We start from the raw sequence: 24,395 nt of genomic DNA on the forward strand, positions 1-24,395 counted from the left end.
GCAAATGGGATTAGGTTATATAGGCATCTTGGTCTGCATGGACAAGTTGGGCTAAAGAGCTTATTCCATGCTAAATCTCTGTGAATCTATTAATCTATGACTATCTAGCCACTCTGTGTCTCTCAACATCTTGTCTACATCTCACAGGTCACCCCTCAGCTTCCAAAGCTCCAGCAAAATCAATCCAAATGTATCCAACCTCTCCTTATAGTTAATACATTCCAGGCCAGATCATGTCCTGGTAAACCTCCTCTGCACCCTCTCCAACGCCTCCACATCCTCTCTTTGGTGTGGTGAACAGAAAAGCACACAAGGATGTAGAAACAAGGATGCTGGTTTACAAAAAAGGAAAGGTGCAGGAGTAACTCAGCAGTCAGACAACATCTCTGGAGAACATGAACAGGTGACGTTTCAGGTCGGGACACTTCTTTGCATACATTGCAATAAATTGCATATTGGTGAGTTACTGGCTAAGCACCTACTTTAAGGATAAGGTTTAATAGCCAGAAAATGACATTCAAATCATGTGTTTGTATACACTGGAATTTAGAAGGATGAGAGGGGATCTTATCGAAACATATAAGATTATTAAGGGGTTGGACATGTTAGAGGCAGGAAACATGTTCCCAATGTTGGGGGAGTCCAGAACCAGGGGCCACAGTTTAAGAATAAGGGGTAGGCCATTTAGAACAGAGATGAGGAAAACCTTTTTTAGTCAGAGAGTTGTGAATCTGTGGAATTCTCTGCCTCAGAGGGCAGTGGAGGCCAATTCTCTGAATACATTCAAGAGAGAGCTAGATAGAGCTCTTAAGGATAGCGGAGTCAGGGGGTATGGGGAGAAAGCAGGAACGGGGTACTGATTGAGAATGATCAGCCATGATCACATTGAATGGCGGTGCTGGCTCGAAGTGCCGAATGGCCTACTCCTGCACCTATTGTCTATTGTCTAATTACCGTTGAGATAACCTCTGTACTCTTTACTCAGGCAGGTGAACCACTAACCAGAGAAATAAAAACTGAAAATGATGTCAACACTCTGTCTCATTGAAGAATCTTGAAGGGGAAATGTTAACTCTACTTCTTCTAAAGATGCTGCCTGATCTCCTGGGCATTTTTCTTACGGATTTCTAGCAGCTGCAGTTTTTTGTTTATTTTAATGTACATTATTATTTTAATATACATTTAAATAGCACAACGGCAGTTGGAGAATTTTAATATAGTTCAAATCCAAAAATAAAAAGTTATTTTGGTAAAGAGTGCAGGAAGTAATAGTAATTATACAAATGCAAAAAAAACCTTGTTCCACCACCTTGCTTTCCCTTATCTGATGCATTAAACTCTTAACTATCGCCTGAAATATCCAAAGCATAGAACAGATAAAGTAAAGGTGAACAATAAATATCAGATGATGCATTTGCATCTGGACTATATTAAAAGCTGGTCGATATTGAGTTATTGAATTATGAATCATATCCAAGGCAAGAAACATTGCTGCCAATAAGTAGGTTTGGTCCCTGAGCTATCCACAGAATAGGCAATTAAATATCTGCTTGGAAGAATAAAGTTAACAAAAAACATCAGAATGTAAAATTCAAATTCACATTGCACTTGCCAGGTTTATTAAAGCTGGCAAGATGGTTTGATGGAAATCTGTGGTAGTACAGAAAATATTCAGCAGGCCAAGCAGTGACTATGGAGAAAGAAACTGAGTCATTGTTTCAACTGATAAAAGACATGAAAGTTGTCTTTCGATTCATCAATGTCATTTTAACTTTGTATAAGGTGTAGAACTTTGTTTATATTCACTTGTGCATGAGTATAAATGCCATTTATGCTAACTTCCACACATTTGGTTCGATCAGTGGTACCAAATGTGAGAGGTAAAGGCAAGAAGTGGACAATATTCACATAGAAATTTAGCAGTCAAAGATGATTGTCTATATATGTTTGCACCAAATGATGCATAATATACTGCCACAATTTCTATTTGTTAAGTTGTTCTGTTGTGTGATTCTGTCCATCCTTTTCAGGTTGCAGCAGACAGCATAATCAATCGTTTGGTTATCTGAGGAGTCTTGGCAGGCCCAACATCTATCCACAGAATTTAGATTGCACAATTATTCCGGGAACCCCAGAGAACAACAACATCTCCCTCTTCTTTAAAGCACTGGATATCAAAGACCAAGGTCAAAGCAACAATGGAGGGACTACATGGATAGAACAGGTTTGGAGGTATATGGACCAAATGCAGACTGGTGGGTCGAGTGTAGCTGGGACATCTTGGAAAGTTGGGCCGAAGGGCCTGTTTCCACACTGTATCACCCTATGACTCTAACAATGATTACTGAGGTGAGATATCTACCTGTAATTTGTAATGTTGTTAATTAATTAATTGCTAGAACAGCTGGTGAAACACAATTTTGTAAACCTATCCCAACACCTTAACCTTAGCTAACACACATGCAAACCCACACACACATACAGACCCGCCACCCACCCACACACACACACACACACACACACACACACACACACACACACATACTAACACACGCACAAAATACCATACACCTGATTTATTTTCCATTATGTCTTTTTTAACTCTGTTTAAAAGCTTCTATGTAATTCTATGCTAATTACAAAATATGAGTTGATATAACTGTTAAAGAGAAGCTTAAGAACAGAGCACTGAGGCATTTCTGTTTGCACCAACAATCTCTTGAGGCAGTATTTCACTTTGAGTTAGTTTTGTTTGATTTGTACAGAGGAGAAAGATGAATTTATGAAGGGAATGGCACAGTGCCTCCTCTGGATTAGCACTTTCCCTTTCCGTCCCTTGTCCGTAAAGAACATCTACCTGATAAACTATATTAATCATGTTCCATTCTGGGGGAAAAATACGGAAGCAAAACGGTGAAGAGTGTTGACTCGAAATGTTGGCTGTGCATAATGATTGTTGGTCAAGGTTTGCAAGTTTATTAATCCACACTGGCTTTTCAACAGTCTAAGGACAAGAATATTGGCTCCTACCTCCTTTAGATAGCTGGGTAACAGCCACAACTGATTCATAACTGATATAAATGAGCCAACTGTCTCTATATTTAGTTGAATTTTTACAGACCTATGTCAATTGCTAGTTGCAAAGTTTTAATTGTTGTGTATTGTGCAAAAATGTTTTTTGTGGTATTGGGTTATTAATATAAAGCAGTGTTCAGTGAAATGTAGCTTCCAGATATTTGGCATTTTACTCTGCGAGTCTTTCTCCTCGAAAGGTTGAGCTGGAAAACTATTTGGCCCCAGTGGTTCTTTTTTTCATCCTAATTATCCGTCCACATATGACATCAATACTGAGTGTGAGTGTATAATTGTGACACCAACAGGATGAGTAGTAATGATAAATCATTGTCTAACAGATCGTTCGCACAGCTGAGAAGGTTGTTGGATGCAACCTTACCGCCATTGACGAAGTGTACACTGCAAGGCCCAGGAAGCGAGCGGGCAAGATCATCTCTGACCCCTCTCACTCTGGCCACAAAATCTTTGAAGCACTTCCCTCTGGAAGGCGACTCCGGACTGTCAAAGCAGCCACAGCCAGACATAAAAACAGCTTTTTTTCCACAAGTAGTAGTTCTACTCAATAACCAAAGTCTGTAGTCTCTTTTTTGCTCTGGTTTATTTTCACCCACGTGTTTAGACCGTAATGGTGTATCCTTATTGTTTTGATGTGTTTATGCTTTATTCTTAATTGTTAACTGTATGTTTGTGTTGTAATTTGTGAGCGGAACACCTAGGCACATTCCGTGCATATGCACATACTTGGCCAATAAACTTATTCATTCATTCATCTTTCATTTAGTATTAATGATCCTGGTAACTGTTTGACAATTACTCGAGGCTGTATGATGGACCAGATCACCAACTAGAGAGTGGTCCTTACCTACCTTTTACCACACTAGCAATCTTCGATCTATCTTTAATCGGACTTTACTGGACTTTATCTCGCACTAAACATTATTCCCTTTTTTGTCAGATTCGGTACAAAGGATCAAAGAAAGCTGTTGGCAATGTGGAGACACAAGAGACTGCAGTTGCTAGGACTCAGCAAAAAAAACACCATTAGAAGAACTCAGCAGGTCAGACAGCATCTGTGAAGGGAAATGGACAGATAACGTCTCAAATGTTATAACGACAGATAACAATCTGCCTACCAAATAATCCATTCACCAGTGTTCACCTATTACCGGCCATGCTCTGTTCTGCTCCTACTCTTTTGCAGCTTTCTTTCCTGCCCCCCAATATTCAGTTTGAAGAAGGGATCCAACTTGAAATAGACAATAGGTGCAGGAGGAGGCCATTCGGCACTTCGAGCCAGCACCGCCATTCAATGTGATCATGGCTGATCATTCTCAATCAGTACCCCGTTCCTGCCTTCTCCCCATACCCCCTGACTCCGCTATCCTTAAGAGCTCTATCTAGCTCTCTCTTGAATGCATTCAGAGAATTGGCCTCCACTGCCTTCTGAGGCAGAGAATTCCACAGATTCATAACTCTCTGACTGAAAAAGGTTTTCCTCATCTCAGTTCTAAATGGCCTACCCCTTATTCTTAAACTGTGGTCCCTTGTTCTGGACTCCCCCAACATTGAGAACATGTTTCCTGCCTCTAACGTGCCCAACCCCTTAATAATCTTATACGTTTCGATAAGATCCCCTCTCATCCTTTTAAATTCCAGTGTATACAAGCCTAGTCGCTCCAGTCTTTCCAGATATGACAGTCCCGCCATTCCGGGAATTAACCTAGTAAACCTACGCTGCACGCCCTCAATAGCAAGAATGCTATTGAAATGTTGCCTATCCATGTTCTCTAGGGATTTTGCCTAACCCGCTGATTTGCTCCAGCATTTTGTGGCATTGTTTTGGGTCAGCACCCTTCGTCAAGTTTTGAACTAAAATATTACTTGCTGCCTGGCCCACTGAGTTCCTCCAGCTGTTTGTTTTTGTTGTGCTCTTCAGTAATGTGTTTCAGCACCATTTAGTCACTGCTGACGGCAATATCTGGGCCAGTGAGGCCACCTCCTGGGCACTCAGTTGAATCACACTGTTTAATTTATTGCCTCCACTTTAATAAACATAGCTGTTAACTTATTATAAACAGTTTGAGAATTGCATTAAAATAAAATCAACTATTGTGAGGTTACTTTACAACTGGGAATTTAACATCCTACCGTGACTTACCTCTGAATCAACTGTCTAAAACTGAAGCAGACAGTTCACAGCCCTGGTTTTGTATGTACCAAGATAAGTATAGCCCAGAGATCCAACATGAACTGTGGGTTTTCACCCTATAATAACCAGATTCTATCACAAACTTCAAACGTCTTTGCTACATTCAGGCTATTCCAAGATACTCCTGGCATGCATACATTTGTAGTTAATAAACTACAGGCAGTACCCATACTTGTACATTTACCAATGTTTTCTTGATTAAGTAACACCTTCATTTAAAAATTCTCACCCTTGTTTTCAAATTCCTCACTCTATTTCTGTGTTCTCATCCAATCAGAGAACCCGTGGTCTCTGATTCTAGCATCCTGATCATTTCTAATTTGATCATTTCACCTTTTTACAATTGATCCTTCAGTTCTGGAGTTATCTCTCTTTTGGCTCCCTGCCCATTCATAAAACATACCATAAAATTCACCTCATGCACCAGGCTTTTGGTCCTGCACTAATTTCTATGTAAGTGGTTGGGTGTTAGATTTTGTTCGATAATCCTCAGTAAGTAGCTGAAGCATTACTACGTTAAAACCTTTTCTAACTTTTTGGGGTCTATTTCTCTTCAGTGCTCCATTAAAGGGCATCAATGCTGGGGATTCCAGTAGCTTTTATGTGAGGTCGTCTGGCAGCTATATTCTAAGGTCGAAGCATTATGTGTGATGGAATGAAAATTACTTGTGAAAGAGTACACAAAGCCCTTTTTGCTGCATACTCCAGTATGTTGAGAAATCTATGTAGGCTGTGAATCATAGGAATCTTGGATGAGAAAGGAAGGAATGAAGTCGAGCCCAGAGACATTGAGCATGGAAACAGACTGTTTAGTTAATCAAGGCTGCACAAAACAACAAGCACTCTTTTAGTTTACTTTAGAGATACAACGTGGAAACAGGTCTTTCGGCCCACCTAGTCTGCGCCAATCAGCGGTCACCGCGTACACGAACACCAGCCTACACAAGAGGGACAATTTTTACAATTTTACCAAAGCCAATTAATCTACAAACCTGTACGTTTTGGAGCGTGGGAGGAAATGGAGTACCCGGAGAAAATCCTTGTGGTCACAGGGAGAACGTACAACTCCATACAGACAGCACCCGTAGTCAGGATCGAACCCGGGTCTCTGGCGCTGTAAGGCAGCAACTCTACTGCTGCGCCACCGTGTTGCACTCATTTACGGCAATCCTACAATAATCTAATTTTATGCTCCACGCATTCCTGACAACTCCCCCTAAATTCTACAACTCACCTACAAACAAGGGGCAATCTACAATGACCAATTAACCCACCAACCACACACCTTGTGGGTGGAAACCAGTATCCAGAGAAAACCTTGCAATCACAAGGAGAACATGCAAACTCTGCATACAGTGGTCACACAGCACAGCACTGAACCCAGATCACTGGAGCAATGCTGTTGTGGGTAGAGAGGATGAGGCATGTAGCCTGTGGGTAATCAGGAACTTCAAGAGAAAGGCAACAGTGAGAAGAGGTGGAGTTTGATCATACGATCAGCTGTGGAAGTCTCAGCCATTGACATAGGTAATGAGGTGGGGAAGGTTGTACACTTGATTGGTTAGTTTGTGGGTCGGCAGCACCATTAGTAGCCTAAATAACATGAATGTTGAGGTGGTGGGGTTTTTGGGAGAAAATTACTAATAGGACCTAACTGCTGGTAGGTTGACAGCAGACAAGGGAAGGCTGATTTCCTTTCATTAACACCAAAGCAACTCAAGCCTCAAATTAAGAATTGAAAACAATTCTGGATTTGCCACCAGCCTTACTGTCTAAAACGTTGTATATAAATATCCTGAAAGACAAAGCAATGGTTGAGAAAACTCTGGACATCTCATCCATCGACCTCAAGATCCAAATGAGGGTGACGTGTGGAGTTTTGAAGCCTTGGGTGCACAAATGATTTTTTTTTTAACGTGACTCAAAAGACACAAAATTGTTCTTGACATGCATCATAAAGAAAACCTGATTAATTATATAGAATGCACTTTTAACTGTGCGAAATTGCAATCAATTTTTTTTCTAAACTGGTGAAGTTTCTTATGTTAAAACATGAAGTTTTTGATGTGAGTCTGAGATGGTTGACTGAGCATTGCAACTGATTAACAAACAGAACAAATATTTTTCATGTATGTCATATCATATCATCATATCATATATATACAGCCGGAAACAGGCCTTTTCGGCCCACCAAGTCCGTGCCGCCCAGCGATCCCCGTACATTAATACTATCCTACACCCACTAGGGACAATTTTTACATTTACCCAGCCAATTAACCTACATACCTGTACGTCTTTGGAGTGTGGGAGGAAACCGAATCGTTAATACAAGGTTTAATCATAAGTCTGTGAAAAAAAAACCATTTTTGATTACCAGAATGAATTTTAATTTTAATATAACCTTCCTGTGAGGAAAGGAAAGTGAATATACTGTAACTGTTGGTATCCAGGATTCTGAGACAGATAGAACAGATTTTTCTCAATGGCAGCACTCTCATCTGGTTGTCGGATGTATTATCTGCTCATAGATTTGAACATGGTGTATCACTTAGTTATTCATGCAATTTGTAGAAAACCTTCTGTCGTTCTGGTGGCGAGGAGGCAGGTGGTAAATCAAACACTGCTGCAATGAATTGACTGCAGCAGTTTAAAGTGCTAGGGAGCAAAGACCTAGAATAGTAATTGAAAGAAGTAAAGCTAAAGATGCAGCAACAATGATGTCCAGTCTTTTTGTCCCCAGTCACCACTAGGGAGCTTTTATTGATCCAAGTGAGAAAAAGAAGCAGCACATCCTCAGAAGGGTTGGGAAAGGAGAACAATGAATGGGACAGTGGAAGGAGAGAGATGGCCTGTGCAGTGGATGTGGCAGATGTCCCCCAAAGGAGACAACTATTACTGGAACATAAAAATAGGCAACAACTGTTATGTTCCTGAAACCAGTTCATCTGTACAGTTAGATAAGATTTATCATACTCCTTTTAATTGCATTTGATTCATACCTTTGATGCCCTCATCTAATAAAGATCTGTCGCTTGGATTCTTGAAAATCTCCATTGCCAGCTTCCTGATGGTGCTGAAGCCAGGTGACTAGAAAGAGCTCTTAAGGATAGTGGAGTCAGGGGGTACGGGGAGAAGGCAGGAACGGGGTACTGATTGTGAATGATCAGCCATGATCACATTGAATGGTGGTGCTGGCTCGAAGGGCCGAATGGCCTACTCCTGCACCCATTGTCTATTGTCTATTGACTCTTTGCGTGCTGATCTCAGAAGTGCATCTGCTATCATACATTACAATCACTCCACTGTTTTAAATTTTTACTTCAACAGCAGTATTTCTTACACTAACTATGCTCTTCTTAATCTAACATTATACCCTTTCTACTGTATCTGTACACTGTGACGGCTTAATTGTTATCACGTATAGACATTTCACTGACCGGATAGCATGCAACAAAAAGCTTTTCACAGTACCTTGGTCCACATGACAACAATAAACCAGACTAAATTAAACTAAACTACACCCTTTGACAAGATTTCTCTATCTTTATTATTGTTCACAAAAATGTTTCCTAATTTCCCTCCTGCTGTTGCGTTTACATCTGAAAAATAACGAAAGCGGAGTGACTGCATATTATCAGTAGTGGTTCTCATGGGGACTCATTGCTACAACTTGGACATACAATCCTCGGGAGAAAAGGTCCATGAGTTGGATTGGAGGATCCTCTCTTAAATATAACACTGCAGTTTCTGAGCACGAGATTCTGAAAGTGTGTCATATTTTCAGAGTTGATGTTCTGCATTGCAATAAGGCCTTACACCAAGACTCACTTTGCCTACTCTCTTGTTCACGTAGATGTTGAAGATCGAAGACACTCTTTAAATGGCAAAGAGTTCTGAAACCCTGAGCAACTTTCCTCTGATATAACTTATTGGAATATATGTGTGTGCAAAGTTACAATCATATTTGTTTTCTTAAATAGTTATTCTCTTTCATTCGCAAAATGCTTGAGTAACTCAGCAGGTCAGGCAGCATCTCGGGAGAGAAGGAATGGGTGACGTTTCGGGTCGAGACCCTTCTTCAGACTGATGTCAGGGGGGTGGGACAAAGGAAAGATATAGGTGGAGACAGGAAGATAGAGGGAGATCTGGGAAGGAGGAGGGGAAGAGAGGGACAGAGGAACTGTCAAAAGTTGGAGAAGTCGATGTTCATACCACTGGGCTGCAAACTGCCCAGGTGAAATATGAGGTGCTGTTCCTCCAATTTCCGGTGGGCCTCACTATGGCACTGGAGGAGGCCCATGACAGAAAGGTCAGACTGGGAATGGGAGGGGGAGTTGAAGTGCTCGGCCACCGGGAGATCAGTTTGGTCAATGCGGACCGAGCGCAAGTGTTCAGCGAAGCGATCGCCAAGCCTGCGCTTGGTTTCGCCGATGTAAATAAGTTGCCATCTAGAGCAGCAGATGCAATAGATGAGATTGGAGGAGGTGCAGGTGAACCTTTGTCTCACCTGGAAAGACTGTTTGGGTCCTTGGATGGAGTTGAGGGGGGAGGTAAAGGGACAGGTGTTGCATCTCGTGCGGTTGCAGAGGAAAGTGCCCGGGGTTGGGGTGGTTTGGGTCGGAAGGGACGAGTGGACCAGGGAGTTACAGAGGGAACGGTCTCTGCGGAATGCAGAGAGGGGAGGGGATGGGAAGATATGGCCAGTGGTGGGGTCCCGTTGTAGGTGACGGAAATGTTGGCGGATGATTTGTTGGATCCGCTGGCTGGTGGGGTGGAAGGTGAGAATGAGGGGGATTCTATCCTTGTTGCGAGGGGGAGCAAGGGTGGAGCTGCGGGATGTAGAAGAGACCCTAGTGAGAGCCTCATCTATAATGGAGGAGGGGAAGCCCCGTTTCCTGAAGAACGAGGACATCTCTGAAGCCCTAGTGTGAAACACCTCATCCTGGGCGCAGATGCAGCGTAGATGGAGGAATTGGGAGTAGGGATAGACTTTTTGCAGGGGACCGGGTGGGAAGAAGTGTAGTCCAGATAGCTGTGCGAGTCAGTGGGTTTATAGTAAATGTCCGTCACTAGTCTGTCTCCTGTGATGGAGATGGTGAGGTCCAGAAACGGGAGGGAGATGTCGGAGATAGTCCAGGTATATTTAAGGGCAGGATGGAAATTGGAGGTGAAGTGTATGAAGTCAGTGAGTTCTGCATGGGTACAAGAGGTAGCACCAATGCAGTCGTCGATGTAGCGGAGGTAGAGTTCGGAGGTAAAGTTGAATTAACCATCATAAAGAATGTACATGAAGCATAATTTGCTGGTTGGACAAAAGTTGCGTTCTGCCAGATTTTAATGAACAACACAAATTATTGTCATTATTGTCAAGAAGCAGTCACAAAAAAAAAATCTGCAGTTTACAAAAAAAAGTGCTGGAGTAACTCAGAAGGTCTGAATAACTCAATTAGTCTGAAGAAAGGTCCTGACACAAAATTTGTGTAAATAGACAATGGACAATAGGTGCAGGAGGAGGCCATTCGGCCCTTCGAGCCAGCACCGCCATTCAATGTGATCATGGCTGATCATTCTCAATCAGTACCCCATTCCTGCCTTCTCCCCATACCCCCTGACTCCGCTATCCTTGAGCTCTATCTAGTTCTCTCTTGAATGCATTCAGAGAATTGGCCTCCACTGCCTTCTGAGGCAGAGAATTCCACAGATTCACAACTCTCTGACTGAAAAAGTTTTTCCTCATCTCAGTTCCCCTTATTCTTAAACTGTGGCCCCTTGTTCTGGACTCCCCGACATTGGGAACATGTTTCCTGCCTCTAACGTCCTTCAGAAATGCTGTCTGACATGCTGAGTTACTCCAGCACTCAGTGTTTTTTATTGTCATTTTGTATTTGCTGATATTGCAATTATACTATGCCAGTCTGCTTATTATCAGTGTACAGGAACAAAACAATGGCTGTTTGTCCAGCGGTGATGTGAGTGAAGATGGAGGTCAGTCTTTGACTGCTGCTGTTTTGATAAGTGCCAACAGGAAGTTGGCTTTACTCAATCCCCTGCAAAGTGAGTTGTATCACAACTATACAACTATATGACTTTACAACAAATATAAAACATATCACACCACATCAGTTGCCTCTCCTTTTCCACTTAAAATATTGAAACCGTTTGAGCCATAAATTTCATATAACTGTAGCTCAGAAGGTTCTTAAAAACTAATAATGTTTTGGATCCCTTTGCTAACATTAACAATATAGAGCTGAGATATTTGGAAATGTCAACAGTAATGAAAATATGAACTAAAATGAGAAAAAAATGAAAACTGGAAATCTGAAGTAAAAAGCAGCAAGTGAATTGATGACACTTACTTCCGATATTCAATATTTGATAAGAAATAATTTATTATTTTATTCACATTGTTGCTGTTATTAGGTTGTTGGGGAATTAAAAACTTGGGAAGGATAGCAATGTTAATTTGTTTGAAGTATTTTATTCATTCAAATTAATCCCATTTAATTGCCTGAATTTAACTGCTTATCCTGTCTCCTGTCCACATATGTCTTCATGTCCTTGTTAATGTTTATACTTGAGGTTTGTAAACATTGGTTTCATTTCTGAATGGTTTCAAACACACATCTGTTCCTGTCAAAAATAACTAAGTTGGAACCACTTCAAATTATCAGCAGCTCTGAGAAAATTGACTTTCCTGCATCAAGAAGGTTTCACTGACGGAAAGAAAAGACTTCAAATACAAAGAATATACATAGAAAATAGGTGCAGGAGTAGGCCATTCGACCTACCGCCATTCAATGTAATCAAGGCTGATCATCCATAATCAGTACCCCGTTCTTGCCTTCTCCCCATAATCCCTTGATTCCGCTTGCCCTAAGAGCTCTATCTAACTCCATTTTGAATGCATCCAGTGAATCGGCCTCCACTGCCTTCTGAGGCAGAGAATTCCACAAATTCACAACTCTCTGTTGTATATTGTTGAAACAGAAAGGAGGAGATTGGGACTGTAAATTTTCTCTCCCTTGGGTTGGTCTCCAGGTTCCTACAGTGATAAAGCTCAGTCATTGGGATGGAAGGACTTTCATATGAAGAAAGACTGGATAGACTGGGCTTATACTCGCTGGAATTTAGAAGACTGAGGGGGGATCTTATTGAAACATATAAAATTCTTAAGGGGTTGGAGAGGCTAGATGAGGGAAGATTGTTCCCGATGTTGGGGAAGTCCAGAACCAGGGGTCACAGCTTAAGGATAAGGGGGAAGTCTTTTAGGACCGAGATGAGAAAACATTTCTTCACACAGAGAGTGGTAAGTCTGTGGAATTCTCTGCCGCAGAAGGTAGTTGAGGCCAGTTCATTGGCTATATTTAAGAGGGAGTTAGATGTGGCCCTTATGGCTAAAGGGATCAGGGGGTATGGAGAGAAGGCAGGTACAGGTTACTGAGCTGGATGATCAGCCATAATCATATTGAATGGCGGTGCAGGCTCGAAGGGCCGAATGGCCTACTCCTGCACCTATTTTCTATGTTTCTATGTTTCATGTGCCTGCCAAGAAAGGCAAGCAATGCTTCCCAGTTGAAGTAGCAAGCATCAGTCCAATACTTATTTATCATCACATTCTCCCACTACCAACTTGTCAGTTTTAAAATAAACCTTTATAAATGGAAATTAAGGCAGATAAGCTGAGTTTTATTGCCTGAGGTTCCATTATTAATATTGTTTTGGATTAATATGCATAGTAGGCCTCTAAATTTCAGGGGGTTTTTTGAGCAAAAACTTTATTAATTAATCATATTGTCTGAAAGAAGCACCAGCTGGCATTTATATTCCACCCTTCCAGTTGCCCCAAGGTACTCTGCAGCCACAGAACAACTTTTGAAATGTTGTCGGTATCTAATGCAGATGAGGTGAACTTGATTCTATAAGGTAGAAAGATTAAACCAGAAAACGTACTTTGACGGTGAAGGCTGAGTGATAATTTTGTCCAATATAGCAGAATATCTACGATGCTCTTTGCCAGATAATGTAATGGAATCGTTTATTCCCAATAAGAGGGTAACCAAGGAGGGCAAAAACAAGAGGCTAACTAGAGAGAAGGTCGGACAGCTCAAGGATAAAATAGGGAATTTATGCTTGGAATCAGAGAATGTTGATGAGGAATTTGAGTCTATGTAGGAAGGAATTGCAGATGCTGGTTTACACTGAATATGGACACACAATGCTGGAGTAATTCAGCAGGATAGGCAGCATCTCTGGTGAAAAAGAATAGGTTACGTTTTGGGTCGAGACCCTGAGCCTCAGTCTGAAGAAGGGTCTCAATCTGAAACATCACCTATTCATTTTCTCCAGAGATGCTGCCTGACCTGCTAAGTTACTACAGCATTTTGTGTCTACTTTGCATCTATATTCGCCAAGGAGATGGACATGGAGGACAGTGAGTTTGGTGAGGGGAAGACTTAATATGCAAAAGGCAGTTTGAGATCAGGAAGGTGATGGTGTTGGGCTCTTGTAGAACATTAAGGTGATATAAATCCATGTAGACAACATCACAGGTGTTGTAGTAGGGAAGTATGCCAGGTTAGTGTGAGTAGCGAGAGAAGATTGTAGGGGCTGTGACGAAGATCTTCATATCTTCACTCACCACAGGAGAGGTCCTGGAAGGCTGGAGAGCAGCCAATGTTGTTCTTTTGTTTAAGAAGGGAAGGAGAGATTATCCAGGAAATTATAGGCCAGTAAACCTCAGGTTAGTGATAAGAAAGCTATTGGAGAGGATTCTTCATGATTGGATTTATTCACATTTGGAAGAAATTGGGCTGATTAAGGATAGTCAGCAAAGCATAGAGCTCTAGGGGCTAGTGGAATCAAGGGATATGGGGAGAAGCCTGGCACGGGTTATTGATTGGGGACGATCAGCCATGATCACAATGAATGGCGGTGCTGGCTCGAAGGGCCGAATGGCCTCCTCCTGCACCTATTTTCTATGTTTCTATGTTTCTATGCTTTTTATGCAGCAAGTCATGTCTTACGAATTTGATTGTGTTTTTTGAGGAAGTGATGAAGGTGATCGATGAAGGTAGGGCAGTGGGTGTTGTCAAAAGGATTTTATTAAGGCATTTGATAAAGTCCCTAACAATAGGCTGATCAAGAAGATTAAGATGCATGGGATCCCCAGTAACTTAGTCATATGGATTCAGAACTGACTTACTCAGAGAAGACAGGGGGTTGTTGTAGAAGGGTGATATTCTGATGTGAGGTCTGTATCCAGTGAAGTTCAGCAAGGATCTGTGCTGGCTCCTCTGTTGTTTGTGAGATTTATTAAAACAACTTGGATGTAAATATAGATGGGTTGGTGAGTAAGTTTGTAGATGTGCCAAAATTGGTGGAATTGTAGACAATGATGAATGCTGTCAAAATGTACAACAGGATAGTCTAATTATCTGTATATTATCATTATTTATATAACTATAATTAATTATCTAATAAAATAATTGATGTGCTATCACCATAGCAGGTATTAACAGTATAGAATGTTTTCACCAAATTCACAAAAATAATATTTGCAAAAAACTATTGCTGCACCAGCGAACTGCAGCCAACATGCAACATTTGGGAGAAATGTGGCAGGAATATTTGAAAATTTGAGGACAGTGAGAAGTGACTTCAAGCGAGTCAACTGAAAACTGTACAAATCATGATTCTTGCCTTTCCTGGGTAGCATGGAAATGCAGAACAATCCATCACCTGCATTTAATTCATCAGAATGGAGTTGAAACTTTAGCTTTATGTTCAAATGATTAATTTCCATTGAAACTTTGATGCAGTTTCCAAGTTGTTGATCAGTAATTGCATAACATATAACATATAACATATAACAACTACAGCATGGAAACAGGCCTGTCCGGCCCTACCAGTCCACGCCGACCATTCTCCCTGACCTAGTCTCATCTACCTGCACTCAGACCATAACCCTCCAATCCCCTCCTATCCATATACCTATCCAATTTACTCTTAAATAATAAAATCGAGCCAGCCTCCACCACTTCCACCGGAAGCCCATTCCATACAGCCGCAACCCTCTGAGTAAAGAAGTTCCCCCTCATGTTACCCCTAAACCTTTGTCCCTCAATTCTGAAGCTATGTCCCCTTGTTGGAATCTTCCCCACTCTCAAAGGGAAAAGCCTACCCACGTCAACTCTGTCCGTCCCTCTCATAATTTTAAAAACCTCTATCAAGTCCCCCCTCAACCTTCTACGCTCCAAAGAATAAAGACCCAACCTGTTCAACCTCTCTCTGTAGCCTAAGTGCTGAAACCCAGGCAACATTCTAGTAAATCTCCTCTGTACCCTCTCCATTTTGTCGACATCCTTCCTATAATTTGGCGACCAGAACTGCACACCATACTCCAGATTCGGCCTCACCAATGCCCTGTACAATTTCAACATTACATCCCAACTTCTATACTCGATGCTCTGATTTATAAAGGCAAGCATACCAAACGCCTTCTTCACCACCCTATCCACATGAGATTCCACCTTCAGGGAACAATGCACAGTTATTCCCAGATCCCTCTGTTCCACTGCATTCCTCAATTCCCTACCATTTACCCTGTACGTCCTATTTTGATTTGTCCTACCAAAATGCAGCACCTCACACTTATCAGCATTAAACTCCATCTGCCATCTTTCAGCCCACCCTTCCAAAAGGCCCAAGTCTCTCTGTAGACTTTGAAAATCTACCTCACTATCAACTACTCCACCTATCTTAGTATCATCTGCATATTTACTAATCCAATTTGCCACACCATCATCCAGATCATTAATGTAAATGACAAACAACAGTGGACCCAACACAGATCCTTGGGGCACTCCACTAGACACTGGCCTCCAACCTGACATACAATTGTCAACCGTTACCCTCTGGTATCTCCCATTCAGCCATTGTTGAATCCATCTTGCAACCTCACTATTAATACCCAACGATTTAACCTTCTTAATCAACCTTCCATGTGGAACCTTGTCAAATGCCTTACTGAAGTCCATATAGACAACATCCACAGCCTTGCCCTTATCAATTTCCCTGGTAACCTCTTCAAAAAATTCAAGAAGATTAGTCAAACATGACCTTCCAGGCACAAATCCATGTTGACTGTTTCTAATCAGGCCTTGATTATCCAAATAATTATATATATTGTCCCTAAGTATCTTTTCCATTAATTTTCCCACCACAGACGTCAAACTAATAGGTCTATAATTGCTAGGTTTACTTTTAGAACCTTTTTTAAACAAAGGCACAACATGCGCAATGCGCCAATCTTCCGGCACCATCCCTGTTTCTAATGACGTTTGAAATATTTCCGTCATAGCCCCTGCTATTTCTGCACTAACTTCCCTCAATGTCCTAGGGAATATCCTATCAGGACCTGGAGACTTATCCACTTTTATATTCTTCAAAAGTGTCCGTACCTCCTCTTCTTTAATCATCCTAATTTCCATCACTACTCTACTTGTTTCGCTTACCTCACATAATTCAATATCCTTCTCCTCGGTAAATACCGAAGAAAAGAAATTGTTTAATATCTCCCCCATTTCTTCCGGCTCAGCACATAGCTGTCCACTCTGACTCTCCAATGGACCAATTTTATCCCTCACTATCCTTTTGCTATTGACATATCTGTAGAACCCCTTGGGGTTTACTTTTACATTACTTGCCAAAGCAGCCTCATATCTTTTTTTCGCTTTTCTAATTTCCTTTTTAAGATTCCTTTTACATTCTTTATATTCCTCAAGAACCTCATTTACTCCCTGCCGCTTATATTTATTGTATATCTCCCTCTTTTTCCGAACCAAGTGTCCAATTTCCCTGGAAAACCACGGCTCTTTCAAATTATTATTCTTTCCTTTCCACCGAACAGGGACATAAAGACTCTGTACTCTCAAAATTTCACCTTTAAATATCCTCCATTTCTCTATTATATCCTTTTCATAAAACAACAATTTCCATTTCACTCCTTTTAAATCCTTTCTCATCTCCTCAAAATTAGCCTTTCTCCAATCCAAAATCTCAACCCTTGGTCCAGATTTGACCTTCTCCATAATGATATTGAAACTAATGGCATTATGATCACTAGACCCAAAGTGCTCCTCAACACATACCTCCGTCACCTGACCCATCTCATTTCCTATTGGTATTCAGTTCCTGAACTTGTATATCATCATTGGAAAGTTACAATTGACTGGTCAGAGTAAATCTATTGTACTACGAAGGTTAATGAGATGGATGGAACAATATTGATGTGACAATTTAAAAGATAAATACATTAGAAGGTGCAAAATATGAAAGGCCAATCAGTTCATCATGTTTAATTCTTGCGTTCAATCTCATCAGAATGACAATTGATATAGACCCAATAATCGTCAAAATCTGTAAACTGTGTTCCCACCACTTGACAAAAATATTTGCATTTATATTGTCTTTTCGTGTTATAATATCTTAAAGTAATTTTCATGATAAATTTCTTTGACATATAGTGGACTTGTGTATAGAAACATTTATTGACTTAAAATTACATTTAATTTTAATGTAATTAAACTTGGACAGGACATGATCCACACTCATTGGGATTTATATAGCCTTTGTAAATAAGCACCAAGATCATGTTATGTGACTGACGCGCACCATTTCTTTTTAATGCATGCGTCATGTCTGTTCATTGAATGACCACTGCGTTAAAGATAACTAGACCAAGTGGACCCGTTGGGCCCAAACCTCTCCTGCATTGGTGCAGCACCCTCCTCTTCCCTCCAAGATAGAGTGAAGGGAGAGAAAGTGGGGTGCCTCACTACTTGCTGTATTTCCCTGTTGAGGTTTGAGGAAGACTGAGTCACAAGGACATATCTACGACCACCATGATATCAAGATGGGACCGCCAGGCAAAAGCCCTGGGCAGCCAGTGTCTCCACTGAGGATAAGACTGCGTGGCTGAGGCAAGCCTGAGATACCAGTGCCTTTTCCTGCCAACAGACAATGAAGGAGTGAACACACACCCAGAGGCAAAGACTGAGCTGCCAGGATTAACCTGAGAGTGCCAGAGCCTCCTCTTGAGGCAAGGGTGAACTGCAGGGAGAAAACAGAATTTGCCATGAACTGAGCTGACCAGAACTGAGCTGTCGGGACAAGCCCGAGATTGCTAGCACCACTGCACATGTACCTTGATGCAAGGCACAATGTCCCCATTTAGTCCTGGTCTTTCTTACCACTACAAACAAAATATCATGCGAGTTAGATCCATAGAAAATAACTGCAGGAGTAGGCGATTCGGGCCTTTGACCAGGCACCGCCATTCAATGTGATCATGGCTGATCATCCACAATCAGTACCCCATTTCTGCCTTCTCCCCAGACCCCTTAATTCCGCTAGCCCTAAGAACTGTATCTAATTCTCTTTTGAATGCATCCAGTGAATCTGCCTTCTGAGGCAGAGAATTCCACAAATTCACAACTCTCTGGGGAGAGTTCACCTGACTGCGCCATTCCTGATGCCACAAGTTTCACAACTGCAGTGATCAATGCAAAGCCTAGGGATACAGTTCCACAAAATGTTTCAACGGCCACAATTGCATGATCAAGTTGCGGATACTTTCAAAAAAGTGAAATCAAGGGAACTATTATCAGACCTCCATTATTCACACATCGATGTCCTCCGGATCTCTATCAGAAGTGAAATTTGTCTTCACTTCTAACTTTCACAGGTTCTTCCCACACACTCATATTTAATGTTGGTGCAAACCTTTCTCCCATATTTACAGCTTGTACACATTCTTTGCTATTCAAACTTGGCAGTCATGTCACCCACACACTTTAGGGAATACCCACAGAAGCATATTTGCCTATAAGGATAAAATTAAACACTATCAGTTGCTAATAGAAGTCCAAAATACATATGATTATGATGACAGTATTCACAAAAATGTGAATTAATATGTCAATAGTCAACAACAGTGAATACAACTTTTCAATTTCAACTGTCTTCACAAACTCTTCTGTGGGAGGAGTCAGCTGCTGCGATCATTGCAAAGACCTGAATAAAGTTCCACAAAAAAATTCAGATGTCAACAAAAAAAAGGAAAATGCTGGAAATACTCAGCAATTTAGGCAGCGTATGTCAAAGAGTGATACATTGTGGAAACAGGTCCTTCAGACCAACTTGCCCACACCGGCCAACATGTCCCAGCCACACTCATCCCACATGCCAGCATTTGGTCCATATCCCTCCAAACCTGCCCTGTCCATGTCTAACTGCATCTTAAATGTTGGGATAGTCCCTGCCTCAACTTCCTCCTCTGACAGCTTGTTCTTCAGATTCCTATGAAAGCTTTTCCTCTTCACCTGAAACCTATGTCCTCTGGTTCGTGATTCACCTACATTGGGCAACTCTGTGCATCTATCCGATCTATTCCTCTCATTAATTTAGACCACCCTTCATCCGGGCGGCACGGTAGCGCAGCGGTAGAGTTGCTGCTTTACAGCGAATGCAGCGTCGGAGACTCAGGTTCGATCCTGACTACGGGTGCTGCACTGTAAGGAATTTGTACGTTCTCCCCGTGACCTGCGTGGGTTTTCTCCGAGATCTTCGGTTTCCTCCCACACTCCAAAGACGTACAGGTATGTAGGTTAATTGGCTGGGTAAATGTAAAAATTGTCCCTAGTGGGTGTAGGATAGTGTTAATGTACGGGGATCACTGGGCGGCACGGACTTGGTGGGCCGAAAAGGCCTGTTTCCGGCTGTATATATATGATATGATATGATATCCTCCTGTACGCCAGTCTACTCAACCTCTCACTATAGCTCAGACCCTCTAGTCCTGGCAACATCCTCGTAAATCTTCTCAGAACCCATTCCAGCTTGACAACATATTTCATACAACACAGTACCCAGAACTGAACACAATACTCTAAATGTGGCCTCACCAACTGCATATGACCTCCCAACTTCAATACTCAATACTCGATGTGCCAAAACAGACGGAACCCCGAAAAGGGCCACCCAATGGAGTGCCAGGGCCCTGGCACAAGAGGCAGCGGAGGTATCTGACAATGGGAAAGCCTCTGGCCACCGGGTGAACCGATCCGCCACCGTGAGCAGATGGGTGTAGCCCCGGGAGGAAGGTAAAGGTCCGACTAAATCCACGTAAATATGGAAAAAACGGACTGCTGGGACTGCAAACTCTTGTACCGGGGGCTGGACATGGCGTTGGACTTTAGCGGTCTGGCAGGGAGCGCAGGAACGGGCCCAAGCAGCTACCTGCTTTCGCAGGCCATGCCACACAAACCGAGCGGCTACTAAGGCAGAGGTGGAGCGGATGGACGGGTGCGCCAGCCCGTGAATGGCATCAAACACCCGGCGCTGACGGGAGGGCGGCACCACCGGCCTGGGATGGGGAAGGGAAACATCACACCAGACTTTTGTGCCCGCCGGCCCGCAGGCCACCTGAGCCAACTTCAACCCTGAAGTGGCGGACTGGTATGCCGAGGCGGTGTCTGCCAGGCGCTGTGCCTCCACAAGCTCCTGGGGATCCACCTCGCAATCTACCGCTGAAATGGGGGAAACAGCAGGCGAGACAGGGCGTCAGCAACGGCATTAAGCTTACCCGCGACATGATGGACATCGGTGGTAAACTCAGAGATGGCAGTCAGGTGCCGCTGCTGGCGGGCCGACCATGGGTCGGACAATTTGGAAAAAGCAAAAGTTAACGGTTTATGGTCCGTAAAGGCCACAAACGGGCGGCCTTCTAGGAAGTACCTAAAGTGACGGACAGCTAAGTAGAGAGCCAGAAGCTCTCGGTGAAAGGCGCTATATTCCAGCTCAGCCGAACTCAGTTGACGGCTGAAAAACGCCAAGGGCTGCCAAAGGCCACCGACCTGCTGTTCCAAAACTCCTCCCACCCTCACGTCAGACACATCAACCGTCAGGGCCGTGGGGGCAGAGACGCTCGGGTGGACCAGCATGGTGGCGTCTGCCAAAGCCGCCTTAGCTGCTGCAAAGGCCGACTCCGCGGCCGAGGATCAAACCAACTCTGCAGGTTTACCCGCGAGGCACTGGAAAAGCAGGCGCATGACCCGCGCTGCTGCCGGGACGAACCTATGGTAGAAGTTAACCATGCCCACGAACTCTTGCAGACCCTTCACTGTGGTGTGCCGCGGGAATGCACGGATAGCTTCCACCTTCTCGGGCAAAGGGGTGGCGCCGGCAGGGGTGATTCTGTGCCCTAAGAAATCGAGAGAAGGGAGGCCAAATTGACACTTGGAGGGTTGGATGATGAGCCCGTGGTCTTGGAGCCGCTGGAATACAGTCCGCAAGTGGGCCAGGTGTTCCTGCACTGAGGGGCTGGCGACCAGGATATCATCTAAATAAATGAACACAAAAGGCAAATCTCGACCAACACGGTCCATGAGTCGATGGAAGGCCTGTGCCGCGTTCTTTAAACCGAAAGGCATGCGCAACCATTCGAACAACCCGAACGGAGTGATCGTGGCAGTTTTTGGTATGTCCTCCGGATGCACAGGGATCTGGTGGTAGCCCCGCACCAAATCGATCTTGGAGAACACCACGGCACCTTCCAGTCCAGACGAGAAGTCCTGGAGGTGTGGTATGGCGTAGCGGTCAGCTGTGGTGACGGCATTGAGGCGCCGGTAATCGCCGCATGGTCTCCACCCCCCAGATGCTTTGGAGACCATATGCAACGGCGAGGCCCACGGGCTGTCGGACTGACGGACAATGCCCATTTCCTCCATCTTCCTGAATTCTGCCCGCGCCACCACCAGCTTGTTGGGCGGTAACCTCCGGGCCCGAGCGAAAACGGGGGGGCCCTCGGTGCGGATGTGGTGGACCACGCCGTGCCTGGCCGAAGGGGCGTCGAAGCGTTGAATGAGCAGCTCTGGAAACTCCGCCAGGACCTCAGCATACGGGTCGGGGGCCGTGACGACGGCCTGGACAGTCGGGCTGGGCGGGGTGGCGGCCGGCGGCCCAGAGGAAATCTGCGCCTAGGATTGCCTGGCTGACGTCCGCGATAATGAATGGCCATTCGTACATGCGGATGCCTAAAGCCAAGGACATTGTCCGTGCGGATGGGGCTGCCGTTAACCACGATGAGGGTAGGACCTGTCTTACCCGATCTGGTCTCGAGGCCGGTCGGCGGTACGATACTGACTATGGCTCCCATGTCAACCAAAAATTCTGTGTCCGTGAATCGATCTCGGACGTAGAGGCGTCGGTTCTGGCCAATCGCAACCGCCTCTATGTACGCTCGGCCGAGGCATTTCCCGAGAAGGTACAAGGTGAGCGGCAGTTGTGGGATTCTCCACCCCATCGTAGATGGTAATAGCACCAGCCGCGCTTGTGCGGATCCTTTTGGCGGGCTTTAGGAGAAATGGCGGGAGACGCAGCGCCATCTTGATGCCGCTGTGGCGCAGCCGCTGATGTCGAGACCTTGTTAATCGAACTGCTTCTTTTTGATTTGGACGCCATGAGCGCATCGGCTTTTTCTACATATGCCATGGGGTCCTTAAAAGAACAATCCGTGAGCATGAGTTTGACATCTTCGGGAAGCTTCTCTCGGAATGCCTGCTCGAACATGAGGCAATCCTTGTGTTCACCTGCTAGCATTAACATTTCAGCCATGAGAACGGACGGCAGCCGATCTCCGAGATCCGGTAGGTGCAGAAGCCTCTTAGCTCGGTTATGCCTACTGAACCCGAAGGTTCGTAACAACAGTGCCTTCATGGCCTCGTACTTGTCTTCTGCGGGAGGGTTGCCGATGAACCGCATCACCCGTGCGGTCGTCTCCGGCGGTAGAGCGCTGACGAGGTAGTAGTACTTTGTCGCGTCTGCTGAGATGTTTCTTAAGTGAAACTGGGCTTCGGTATGGACAAACCAAGATTGTGGTTGATGTGCCCTAAACGACGGAAGGTGAACGCTGACCGCGCTTAGCTCCGGTGTGCTGGGCAAAGAAGCCAAAAACGAGGCGTCTTGTTCACTCATGGTAGGTGATCGGCTGGATCACGTCGGGGTCACCAATATGGCGAGTCTGGAGGCTCGTTCTTTGTTGAAGAAGTTTATTGCGACAGCAATATTCGATCACAAAGTTTACTTAACGAGATTACAGACAACCATTAAAACTAACTGTTCACTTCGAAGAAGTCTTCCAACTGACTCTTTTGGGCGCCAAAACCGCACGTGACGACGCTGTCCAATCAGCGGTCTCACTCCCTGGACCAATCCTTACGGTCGCACCCACACGTGACCTTGCTGGCCAATCTGAGGGTTCGACACCTAGGACCACTCTCTATGGTCGCTACAATATAAATGATAAACAGTAACGGGTCCAGCACCGAACCCTGAGGCACACCACTAGTCACAGGCCTCCAGTTCAAGAAGCAACCTTCCGCCATCACCCTCTGCTTCCTTCCATGAAGCCAATTTTCTATCCATTCAGCTATCTCTCCTTGGATCCCATGCGATCTAACTTTCCAGAGCTGCCTACCATGAGGAACCTTGTCAAATGCTTTATTGGTCCATATATACAACATCTGCAGCTCTGCCCTCATCTACCTTTTTGGTCATGTCTTCAAAAAACAATCAGATTTGTGAGACACGACCTCCCACGTACAAACCCATGCTGACTATCCCCAATCAGCCTTAATCAGTCTAAATGTCTGTATATACTATCCCTCAGAATACCCTCTAGTAATTTTCCAACTACAGATGTTAAGCTCACTGGCCTGTAGTTCCCAGCATTTTCCCTGCAGCCCTTCTTGAATAAAGGCACATGTGCCACCCTCCAGTCTTCCATATTTAAAGACAACTCCTGTATTTAAAGACAACTCGTAAATTTCAATCTGGACTCCCGCAATTTCCTCTCTGGTTTCCCACAATGTCCTCGGATATATATGATCAGGCCCTCAAGAGTTGTCTACCTACATACATGATAGCACCTTCAGCACCTCTTCGACTGGTAGAGTATATGGAGAGCCAAACAGAATTAATATTTCAGCCAGCATTTCTTGTTTTGTTTGCTAACATCGCATTACATATATAATGTAGTAGATATATTTTT

General features: G+C 43.8%; 1 protein-coding gene across 1 annotated transcript in view; it reads left to right on the forward strand.

The window, feature by feature from the left end:
- The first annotated feature begins 2,090 nt into the window (after window positions 1-2,090).
- rsu1 (Ras suppressor protein 1) overlaps window positions 2,091-24,395 on the forward strand; it is a 167,241-nt gene continuing 144,936 nt past the window's right edge. Inside the window, exon 1 of the mRNA XM_078416664.1 lies at window positions 2,091-2,232. Within this exon, the coding sequence (XP_078272790.1) occupies window positions 2,212-2,232 (21 nt within the window). The 5' untranslated portion in view covers window positions 2,091-2,211. The remainder of the gene's footprint in view (window positions 2,233-24,395) is intronic.

The sequence above is a fragment of the Rhinoraja longicauda genome, chromosome 2, assembly GCF_053455715.1.
Source record: "Rhinoraja longicauda isolate Sanriku21f chromosome 2, sRhiLon1.1, whole genome shotgun sequence".
Classification (NCBI taxonomy): domain Eukaryota; kingdom Metazoa; phylum Chordata; class Chondrichthyes; order Rajiformes; family Arhynchobatidae; genus Rhinoraja; species Rhinoraja longicauda.